Source organism: Bombina bombina, chromosome 3 (genome assembly GCF_027579735.1).
Source record: "Bombina bombina isolate aBomBom1 chromosome 3, aBomBom1.pri, whole genome shotgun sequence".
In the NCBI taxonomy this organism is placed as follows: Eukaryota; Metazoa; Chordata; class Amphibia; order Anura; family Bombinatoridae; genus Bombina; species Bombina bombina.
In genome coordinates, this window is record NC_069501.1 from 425,175,926 (window position 1) to 425,188,642 (window position 12,717).

At 36.1% G+C, this 12,717-nt stretch overlaps 1 protein-coding gene across 1 annotated transcript in view; it reads left to right on the top strand.

Annotated features, from left to right (window-relative positions):
* The first annotated feature begins 3,309 nt into the window (after positions 1-3,309).
* The window catches only part of INKA2 (inka box actin regulator 2), a 42,228-nt gene continuing 32,820 nt past the window's right edge, over positions 3,310-12,717 (top strand). The window contains exon 1 of the mRNA XM_053706635.1: positions 3,310-3,629. Within this exon, the coding sequence (XP_053562610.1) occupies positions 3,594-3,629 (36 nt within the window). The 5' untranslated portion in view covers positions 3,310-3,593. The remainder of the gene's footprint in view (positions 3,630-12,717) is intronic.

The window sequence follows — 12,717 nt, forward strand, 5'->3', positions numbered from 1 at the left end:
AGCGCACTCGTGAGGCACTTTTGTGAGAAATAAAAAATCATAAGAGGCTGGCAAGGAATGGAGGGTAAGTATACCTTTGGCGGGGTAACTCTCTCAAATCTCTTTTGCTTTTGAAGGTGTCGCTAGGATAATGTTACATAATTCAGCACATAATGCAGAATAATGTAACTTTATTTTTTATATTTACTGTCCCTTTAATAAAAGAAACATTTTCTTTTATATGACGAATATTGGAATGTGAAATATTAATAACTCCTGTCGGGTTAGCGTGTGAGCGATAAGTATTAGGTTTTTTCATCTGCACTCTCCATTGAAGTCTATGGGGAGAATAAATTAGCACGGTAACAATATCTGAAGTCCTTTAGTCAGCACGCGTTTTAATTGTGCGCAAAACTTTTACTCTCAACTTGTTATATGAACACTAACCCACATGTGCAAAGATTACTTTCAGCAATGTTTATGCTTGAGCGGAAGCACTAAGTAGTGCGCCACTTGTAATCTAGCCCTATATCGGGTATATATAGATATGCTTTTCAACAAAGAGAACAAAGCAAATTAGATAAGTAAATTGGAAAGTTATTTAAAATCACATGCTCTATCTAGAGCATAAAAGTTTATTTTTGACTTAACTGTCTCTTTAATTAAAGGGACAGTAAAGTAAAAAAAATCTTTCATGATTTAAGTAGGACATGTAATTTTAAACAACTTTCCAATTTACTTTTATTACCAATTTTGCTTTGTTCTCTTGATATTCTTAGCTGAAAGCTAAATCTAGGAGGTTCATGTGCTAATTTCTTAGACCTTGAAGACTGACTCTAATCTGAAAGCATTGTGACAGTTTTACACCACTAGATGGCGTTAGTTCATGTATTTCATATAGATAACATTGAGCTCAGGCACGTGAAGCTCCTAGGAGTCAGCACTGATTGGCTAAAAATGGAAATCTGTCAAAAGAACTGAAATAAGGGGGCAGTTTGCAGAGGCCTAGATACAAGGCATTCACAGAGGTAAAAAGTATATTATTATAACTGTGTTGGTTATGCAAAATTGGGGAATGGGTAATAAAGGGATTATCTACCTTTTTAAACAACAAAAATTCTGGTGTTTACTGTCCCTTTAAGCAACATTTTTTTTAATCTTTGTATAGACTGTCGGCACCTTCTGTTGTTTAGAACGCAGAACATGAGGAATATAGAATGCCATAGTAGCTGGTTGAGGGATTTTACATTAAAATTGGAGTGACCATCTAAAAGAAGAAAATGCTGGTGAACTCACAACAGAAAAGGAGACCACTAAAATAACTATCTGTGACAGCCCCTCCAAAATAAGGAGAAAAGCAGTAGTTTGTGAGTAATTGTATACAACTGTATATGACATATCTTATTTAAATTCTGGTGCTAAAGATATGCAATTAATATATGTAGTTTAAAGTATTTCCTTCCCTAAAAATGTATACTTCCCTAAAGTATGTAAAATGAGATATTCAGTGCAGTATATATGTAACTGTATCTCTAAAGGCTTAAAATATTACATTGAAAATTAAAGAATCAAATACAAACACATTCAATAAATACAAAATATAGAAATTTAAAATTATTATATGTTATTCTAGGTGAGCATATTTACCCAATTAATTAAATAACAGACTGATGAATCAACTAAATAAAATAATAAAGAATGTGACATTAGAGGGGCACACAAGCTCCTATATATTAATATATGATCTGAATGCACACTCCCATACCTCAGCAATGCTCAGAATCAGAGAGAACAATTAAATAAGAATGTCCCTTTAAAGGGACATTATAGTGAAAAAAGTACAATACAAATTTATTAGAACATGTAATTTTATCACTAGTGATGCTGCAACTCTGTTTAATTAAGGGTTGTTTAAACACTTAGTTAAAGTACTGCTCGGGACCCACAGAGCACTGCTGGTCCTAAGTGGAAATAATTGCTGATACAATCAGCACTGCTAGCTCATGAGTTCTAATAAATTATTGCTGGTACTTTTATCACTATAATGGCCCTTTAAAGGGACATTCCAGTCAAAATTTAAATGCACATAGATTAATTATATCTTTGAATAGGAACATATTTACAATATACATGTATTAGCTAAAATGCTTCAAATAAAAGTTATCACTGTTTTAGTGTAAGCATTGTTCTCTGCATGTGCATGTGAGGTATAGCTAGATATTGTCAGTGCACCAACATTTTAAATACTGCAGCTGCGCTGAGTGCTAGTGGGGCTTGTATCATGTCAGCAATTAACAAGTTGAGTCATTACCAGATGGTACAAGCACGTTAGGCTCTCTGAGCAAGTGCTGTATTTAAAATGCTGGTGCACAGTGCATATTTAAATACACGTTTGAAACAGCTATAGCTTTTATTAGAAGCAGTTGTGCTAATAGATGTATATTACAAAAATGCTGAAATGCATCCATGTGGATTCTGATTTTCACTGGAATGTCCCTTTAAGTATACAGTGGTTCACTTGACCCTGCTACATGACACACAAAAATGGAATGTAATAGTACAGAAGCTCATTTGCATCTGACCGTTGATTGGTCACAGCTAAGGAGACAAGCTATATTTAATAGGCTTTCCAAGGGTTGTACTGGTCAAGAGGTTCTAAAAAAAACTACAAATTGTGCTAACAAAGTGATGTTGCATTATTTTAATAGGAGTCTGTGACTTGTTCTAAGTATTTAAAATAAAGGGAACTCATTACACATATTCTCTTTCCCTGTGTATTTTGCGTTATTTTCCATAAAAAAATAGTATATACTAACAATAAATGTTCTGCATCAAAAATACATTAATTTTCATAATTCTAATATGTACCATAAAGTATTTTCCAGTGAAATAATAAATAATAATGAAAAAAAGACAACCTCAACTATCAATTTTAATTAGTAGTGGCAGCAAATATATATAGAGCCAGCCAATCACATTTGCAAAAGATCACAGAACCAGTTGTTAAAAGGGACAAGCTAAAGACTTGGCTTATGCAACTGGCAATGTAAAACTGTCTGCACCTCAAAGTAAATGCCTCTAGTATTAACTGAATGACTGTATCTACCTACAAAAAGGAAAGAACAGAGCTAAGTATAAACGTTTCTTATAGTTACACATCGATTTAGCTTAAGCAGCTCCCCCTAGTGGCCTCTTAATATACGACGGTTGTGGATCTCTAGTTATCAATGGGGCTGTCTGCTCAGAAAAGCTTTGCTGCCATTGGCTGATGAGAGAGAAGCAGTTATCCTTGTTCTTGTCACACAGCTCTAGTTGTTCTGAAAACATCGTGCCAACTGCTACAGTCATTCAGTTTCCCCAGAGCCATCATAGGAAAAGCACTGGAGAACTCACTCGCAACAGATAAGGAGAGCACTAAAATAACTATCTGACAAATAATAAGAAAACAATATCATACATTTGCTTTGGCACTGATTCCTATTTATTGTGAATTATTTTCGACCTATACGGTAGAATCAGGCTGGATCTAAGTCCCATACTTCTGGTACAGAGTTTTAAAGGTTCGGAGAGGAGGTGCTGAGGTTGCAGGTTAATGGACTTCCATTACTAGGAGCATGGACCAGTACATCCGCAGGCTGAGGCAGGAGCTGGTAAGTGGTTTTGTTCATGATAAACATAGTTTTAATATAGTCATAAAGTTAGATTGGCCACTTTAGATTTATTTGAAGCTGCTTTAGGAACAGTTTTTTTTAACCAGCATATTGTATCATTTGGGAAGCTACAATCTGAGCAAAAGTCAGCCTGTTCGTGAGTAGCTTCTGCTGCCTGGAAATACCTTTATTGTGCTGGTCTATTTCCTTTACCAGTATCTATTTTATCTTATCTTATCTATCTATCTATCTATCTATCTATCTATCTATCTATCTATCTATCTATTTGTCTGTCTGTCTCTGTCTGGAAATACCTTATCTATCTATCTATCTATCTATCTATCTATCTATCTATCTATCTATCTATCTATCTATCTATCTATCTTATCTATCTATCTATCTATCTGTCTGTCTGTCTGTCTATCTATATATCTAACTATTTTCCTGTCTGTCTGGAAATACCCATACTGTGCTGGTCTATTTCCTTTACCAGTATCTATTTTATCTTATCTTATCTATCTATCTATCTATCTATCTATCTATCTATCTATCTATCTATCTATTTGTCTGTCTGTCTCTGTCTGGAAATACCTTATCTATCTATCTATCTATCTATCTATCTATCTATCTGTCTGTCTGTCTGTCTATCTATATATCTAACTATTTTCCTGTCTGTCTGGAAATACCTATACTGTGCTGGTCTATTTCCTTTACCAGAATCTTATCTTATCGTATCTTATCTATCTATCTATCTATCTATCTATCTATTTATCTATCTGTCATCTCTGTCAGTCTGTCTATCTCAATTTCTCCATCCCATTGTCTATCTATCTATCTATCTATCTATCTATCTATCTGCCTGTCTCTGTCAATCTGTCTATCTTTATAATTTCTTCACCCCATTGTCTATCTATCTATCTATCTATCTATCTATCTATCTATGTATCTATCTATCTATCATCTATCTATCTATTTATCTATCTATTTAGATGTCTGTCTGTCTATCTGTCCTATTTGTGCATAAACAAAACAGGTCAGTAAACATGATTTCTGTATTGTTTATTATTTCTGTATCAGAATAATTTATTAATTCAATGAAACATTGTAATATTTTTATTTACTGACATTTCAAATGGGTGAATTACAATACTGACATACCCAGTGAGTGATGCAAATAAAAGTGTAACTAGTGGGCAATCAAACTTATGTTAAAAATAAAGGGAAAATGGGACACTACTAACCAACACTTTAAAATGAAAACTTTTTGAAAATAAATTGACCAAGTTGTATTTTGTTTTAAAGCTACAGGATCTGTAAGTATTCTATATATAGTTACCAAGAAGACTAAACCTTTTAATGGTGTTTATAAAAGTGTTGAAATGGGATATGGGCAGAGCTTTTAACATTGACACTCATTACTGAAGGGAAGAAACCTTGTGCAGAGACAAAGGGCTCTTTATTAAAATATCATGTGTGTAGGAGGAAGGCTAATACTATATGAGGGAATACTTTTTATTGTAACTACAAATGTAGTGTAGACATGGAATAGACATTTAGAAAAAGTAGTGAAGAAGAATTCAGTAAGGTAAGGTGTATATAAACATTAGAAAACTACAGTAATAATAAAGGAAAGAAGTGAACACTCAATATGTTTCAAACTTTCACTGGTGCATTTTTCTGGCAATAAAAAGATTATGAGCTGGTGAGATGTCTATTAAAGGGACACTGAACCCAATTTTTTTCTTTTGTGATACAGATAGAGCATGCAATTTTAAGCAACTTTCTAATTTACTCCTATTATACATTTTTCTTAGTTCTCTTGCTATCTTTATTTGAAATAAAAGCCATCTAAGCTTTTTTGGATTAAGAACTCTGGACAACACTTTTTGATTGGTGGATGGATTTTTTCCACCAATCAGCAAGGACAACCCAGGTTGTTCACCAAAATGGGCCGGCATCTCAACTTAGATTCTTGCATTTCAAATAAAGATACCAAGAAAATAAAGAAAATTTGATAATAGGAGTAAATTAGAAAGTTGCTTAAAAATTCATGCTCTATCTGAATCACAAAAGAAAAAATTGGGTTTAGTGTCCCTTTAAGCTCTTTTATCTATGTACCCACCTGTTCTAATCAGGGATGAACTAGACTCTCATGATGTAATGAAACATCAACACACACTGGCAGAACATTCTCTGTATTGTGATGAACCTCAACAACTTCTAAAGCTGAGCATTCCACCACGCTGCACAAAATGACAGCACCTATACTTATTTCTCTTAATAAGTTTGTTGCACTTTTTCAGCGCAGGATGGTTAAAGATATAACTTACAAACAAAAATCTTTTTTCCTGTTTGTTTGGGAGTTTTGCAAGCACATACTAAACATTTCTTGTGGAAAGTCCAAAATGATCTGACTGCTAACAAACACAGCTATATCTTAATCTCTGAATCACTGGAATCATTGCAACATCACTCAAATATGGATAAGGCTTTTACTAAGAGGTGTGCATAATCTCTTTTAATTCTATTACTGTGTTGTCCAGTATTTAGGTTTTGTGCTGCCCTAGGCACTCCAAATACTGCTGTGTGTGTGTGTGTATATATGGTGAGTGTGTGTGCATATATGGTGAGTGTGTGTGTGTATATGGTGAGTAGGAGAGTGTGTCTATGGTGTGTGTAGTGTGCATGTGTAGTGCAGTGTGCGTGTGTAGTGGGACTCAAAAAGTGCTGTCCTCCAAAATCTGCTGTCCGAGGCAAGTGCCTCGTTTGCTTAGGCCAAAATATGCCCCCAGTGTTGTCCCTTTTTAAAAATGAGAAGTAAAAAATGATAACGGTAGGGTTTTGTTGACCATAAATGTAAAATCTTTGGCTATTTTTGTGCCCAATTTATAAGATTGATACAAAGAAATAGAATCACAAGGCTAAATGTATCTCTTTTTGTGTAAAAATATAATTATACATTAGCAAACATTATTTACATGCGCCATTATTTTTTTAAAATACAAAAATGTATTTTGCTTTCATTTTTGAAGTGTTGTTTTTCATTGACAGACCATGAGGTTTTAAAGCAACATGAAACCTAAACGTTTTCTTTCGTGAATCAGCATATAACTTTCTCATATACTTCTATAATCAATTTTGATTCATTGTCTTGGTATCGTTTATTGAAGGTGCAGCAATGCACTTCTGGGAGTTAGCTGAACATATCAGTAAGCCAATGGCAATGGACATATATGTGCAGCCACCAATCAGCTGCTGGCTCTCAGCTCCTGACCCTACCAAGTATCTTTTTCAGAAAAGGATACCAAGAGAAATGAGCAAATTAGATAATGGAAGTGAATTGGAAAGTTGTTTAAAATCGTATGCTGTATCTCTCAAGAAAGCCACAACCCCTTACTATGACCTCCTAGTCTCCCTTAATGGATGCATTTCCAGTGTACACATTTGATGGCTTTTTATAAACATACTTTTGCAGAAGCTTTTAAATGAATTTGAAATAAACTGCAGTGCATTTTGTATATTACAAAATCTGGTGCAACAGTTAGGGAACACAAGTTCAAGACAGCTTGTAGCAGATGTGACTTGAGAGTTTACCTGCAAATTAAAGTCAGCTCTAAAGGAGCAATTAACTACTGGAAAGTAGCTGAACACATCTGGTGAGCAAATGACAAGAGGCATATGTGTGTAGCCACTACTCACCAGATAGCTCCCAGTGGTGCATTGCTGCTGATTAACCTACCTAGATATGCTCTTTCACAAAGGATCCTAAGTAAACAAAGTACTTTTGATAATATATGTATATTGAAAAAGTCACTTAAAGGGACACTGAACCCAATTTTTTTTTTCGTTATTCAGATAGAGCATGCCATTTTAAGCAACTTTCTAATTTACTCCTACTATCAATTTTTCTTCATTCTCTTGCTATCTTTATTTGAAAATGAAGGCATCTAAGCTTTTTTTGGTTCAGACTCTGGACAGCACTTTTTTTATTGGTGGATGAATTTATCCACCAATCAGCAAGGACAACCCAGGTTGTTCACCAAAAATGGGCCGGTATCTAAATTTACATTCTTGCATTTCAAATAAAGATACCAAGAGAATGAAGAAAATTTGATAATAGGAGTAAATTAGAAAGTTGCTTAAAATTTCATGCCCTATCTGAAATTCTGAATCACGAAAGAAAAAAATTGGGTTCAGTGTCCCTTTAAAATTGCATGTTGTTTTCGAACATGAAAGTTTAATTTTGACTTTCATGTTCCTTTAAAGGACCATTAAATACAGTAAAACTGCATAACCAACAAATTCATTAGGAAAAGACAATGTAATAACACTCACTCTAAATTTCACATGAGCAGTAGATTTTTTTTCTGTTGTATTTCAAAATGTCTTCCATAACCCATCCCCTGTATCATGTGACAGCAGTCAACCAATCACAGATACACTGTAAACTCTTGCACATGCTCAGTAGGAGCTGGTGCCTTAGAAAGTGTCTATATGAAGACTGTGCTCAATTTGATAATAGAAGTAAATCGGAAAGTCTCTAAAAACTACATGGTCTATCTGAGTCATGCTAGTTTAATTTTTACTTTAGTGTCTCTTGGATTGACTTCATCCATTGTTCTCTTAGAAAACATTGTGATGATGTGCTGCCAAATGCATTCACCTTTTGAGTAATGGACTGTGTTCCAGATCAAAAAGGCTTTTAACTAGGGTGACCATATTGCCGCTTTAAAAAGGGACACATATGAACAATACATATGTCAGGGCTGTTTAAAGAAATGTTTTGAATAAGTTCCATTATAAGAACCCTGACATGAGTATTTTTCTTACGTGTCCCTTTTTAAAGTGGCACTATGGTCACACTACTTTTAACTGAAGTAAAGTAGTTTAAAGAAATCAGCATGCTATTCTGTAATTATATGAGTAATTTGTCCATTTATATAAAATAACATATCTCTGACTTCTATTTTAGACAGATTAGTGGTTCTCCAAGTTTTTTAAAATTGTATTTATTCCCCCCTCCCCCCCCTTATCAGTATATACAGCCAATCACCTATTAAAACCCTTCAAAGTTAGGATATCACATGTGCAGTGAGCAGTTAGTTTTTTTCACCCCCGCTATAATTCTACATGACGCCCCCCAGGTGAGTGCTGTGACACTCAAGTGTGTTTCAACACCCTTTTTTGAGAATCCCTGTGATAGCTAAATATTGAGAATCATTGTGATAGATAAATATTAGCTTTGGTGCCTTAATTGCTTTGTTGGTTTACTGTTACATTCCATCCATTTTTGAGCTCTGCCACACTAGCAGATGTAAATTTAAAGGAAAATAAAGCCCATTTTTTTTTCTTTAAAGGGACACTCAAGTCAAAATTAAACTTTCATTATTCAGATAAAGCATGCAGTTTTAAACAACTTTCCAATTGACTTCCATTAACAAAATGTGCAGTCTTTTTATATTTACATTTTTTGAGTCACCAGCTCCTACTGAGCATGTGCAACAATTCACAGAATATACATATATGCATTTGTGATTGGCTAACTCCTGTCACATGATGCAGTGGGAGTAAAAATAGACATAACTTTGAAAGTTGTCAGAAAAAAAATCTACTACTGATTTGAAGTTCAGACTAAGTGTTATTGTATTGTCTTGTTATCATGCATTTGTTGATTATGCAAATCTACTGTATTTACTGGTCCTTTAATGATTCATATAAATCATGCAGATTTAATCAACTTTCCAATTTACTTCTGTTATCAAACTGGTTTCATTCTCCTGGTATCCTTTGTTGAAGAAGCAACAATGCACTTCTTGGAGCTAGCTGAACACATCTAGTGAGCCAATAACAAGAGGCATATATGTGCAGCCACCAATCAGCAGCTAGCTCCCAGTAGTGCATTGGTGCTACAGAGCCTCCCTATGAATGCTTTTCAACAAAGGATACAAAGATAACAAAACATTCATGTGCTTAAAATAAGCTTGTGGAGTGTGTCATTCTCCACCAATAGATGTGTGGGATTTATTCTTATTAGCCACTGCGCTTCTGTGTCAGCTGGACCAACTGCATACAGACCTGCACAAAATAAACAGCTTTAATTTAACTTTTATTCATATAACATATATTTACATAATATGTTTATAGATATTTGTTGAGTTAAGGAAATCTAAGTGTGTGGTATAAAATGTGATTAGTATTATTATGTACCTGTACAGAATCCAGACAACCAAAACACTTACTTTGTAACTTGAAGTTATAATTCTAGCAATATACAAATGACTGGTCCAGATGACAGTATAGAAGGAGGGGTATTTGACCCCACCTTGGCCTTTGTGAAGGGATCAGGTTTAGGACAGTGGTTTGTTTTAGGTTGAGGCATTATATGCTGGGGTAGGACAGAAGTGGCCTCGGTCCTGGAACTGAATTGGCAGAATATTCCGCTCCCTGTTATTAGTTGTTTTTTGTTTGTTTGTTTTTTTGTCGATGGCGTTGGCTTTATTTAAATGGAATTGGGGTTCTTTCTGTTTTTAGCAGTTAGGAGTTGTTAAGGGCGTGTCCTTTACTGAGCTTGTGTGGTGCATTTTGTGACTGGGCCAGCGCTTAGGGTCTGTTTTCTTGTTGGGGTTAACATGTTGCAATTTATTAAATGACAAACAGCAATAAGGTAAATAGAAACTGCAACCGAATGGGAGTAAATAAGAAGCAATTCATTGTAAGTCTTCTGTTTAATTCCTGTTAGTTGTGTGGCATGGCAAGTAGTGTTGTTGGCAGCACTACACAATAGAATCTACTGCACAGTAGCAGGAGGAAGCTGTGTGCTGAAGTCTATGAAGCCGGCGGTTTGGCTTCTTAATGACTGTACTAACAGCCTTGCAAGAATAGAAAATGCTGACTGTCACCCAAGGCTGCTGTGTAATAATGGCAACAATCAGCTCCAACAGCACACATCATGACACTATTGCTTCATTCAGCCATTGCATCTTCTACATTAATCTATGTCAACAGTAAATAAAAAAACTAAAAAACAAATAAAACTGTCCATGCTAACATACAATGGTAGGCTCAGGAGTGTGCACGTGTCTGGGGCACTATATAGAAACAGCCTTTGTAATATCACACCTGTACCGCTCTAGGCACGTGCACACTCCTGAGCCTATGCCAGTATGCTAGCATGGAAAGGAGCTTAGTTTAAGCAAAGTATACCAAGAAAAACGTAAAAAAAATAAAATAAAATTGTACATCATATCTGAATCATGATAGTTTAATTCGATTTTTGTGTGCCCTTTAATTAAGCAGTTTTAGGCTGTACTCTGTTTAGTGGTAGGGGGAATAAGACATAAAAGTTAATGGATTACATCAATATCTTCTTAAAATGTATGCAGAATTTAAAGTAAATAGATTGTAACATACATGTAACCTTGTGGTAATGTTACACAAAAAAAACGAATCAGAGAGAAAGGGAAATGTTATAAATAAGGGTTCTATCCTTTGTTACACATGAATATGAAGACAGACTGATAAACAGGCAGTGACATGCCCTGCAGATGCACAGCACTGTAGCTGTAGTTACATATGCACAGACTATGAACGTTTTAATTAACTGCTCCAAGTCTCTGTAGGGTTATGTAAGAAAGAGAATATTTTTCAGGCCAGCTAAAGCCTTAAGTATTAGGGGAGCTGATGAAGAGACTATGGGGTCGATTTAAAAGGGCCGAATGGCCCTTGTTCCCTTTGTTTCCGTGTGAGCCTTCAGGTTCGCCGGAAACAGCATAACTTGTCCGCTGACTCTAAGGTTGCGGTCTTCAATCCGCCCGATCCTATACGATCGGGGTGATTGACACCCCTGCTAGCGGCCTCAAATCTGCAGGGGGCGGCCTTGCACAAGCAGTTCTGGTGAACTGCTTGTGCAATGATAAATGCCGACACTGTCGGCATTCAGCGATGTCTACCCCTATATCTATAATCATTTTAAAGGGGAAGGGTATTAGAAATACATTCTGCATGCCTGACTTGGCTTCAGATGTATTTGCTGTTTTAAGTGCTGCTCTGTAGTGTATGTTTTTTTTTATAAGTCTGCTAGCATATAGGGGTAGATTTACCAAGCAGTGGATGCTGCTATCTACCCCCGTACTTTCTGGCTCGCCGGAATTGTAAGTTAAGACGCAGCGGTCATAAGACCGCTGCTCCTTAACTTGTCCACCATCTCTGAGGTGGTGGACAGCAATCAGCCGATTGGATATGATAGGGTTGGTTGACACCGCCGGCTAGCGACTGATTGGCTGCGAATGTGCAGGGGGCTGCATTGCGCAAGGATTTCACTAGAAATGCTTGTGCAATGATAAATTATCGATGTGCGGCGGATAAATCTCCATAGGGTCATTAGCGCATGTAATTTTAAGACTATCAACCCTACACTACTATGTGTTTAACCCCTGCAAAGGAGCACTGCAGGTTCCGAGCAGACAAGCAGCTTATCCAATCTGCAGTGCTAGTCGCATGACTCAGATGGGCAAATAGCGCTGCTGATTGGATCAGTGGCGGTTTCCACTTGAGACCAGCAGTGCTCTGCTGAGTCATGCGACTAGCGCTGCTGATTGGATCAGCTTTTTTTCTGCTCAGGACCAGCAATGCTCTGCGACCCCCGAGCACTATTTCTACTGTGTGTTTTACCCCTTTGCGAGGGTTAAACAAACAGTAGTCTAGGGTTGATAATTTTATTTTAGGTGTGCTAAAATGAACAATGTGTTTGTTTCAAACCATACAAAGTGCTTCATTTGTAATCAGTGCCAAACAAACATCATATCACAAACACAAACAAACATGCACTTTGACAGTGGTGAAAGGAGCGAGGTGCTACAGGAGGAGTTTAGACTGAGATATTATGGGAGCTCTGTCCCGCTGTTGCTCTTGCGTTTATGCTGTTCCTCTTCCATTTTCTTATGTACACTTTATTTCACTGAAACCTGAGAGTGGCCAAATCTAGACATTCCCAAACCCTTAATCGAGCCTCCAAAAACGTTAACCACCCTAGCATGTTGGGCGGTATGTGCGCTTTGTGTATAATGTGCTGTTTTACCTTTAATAATCC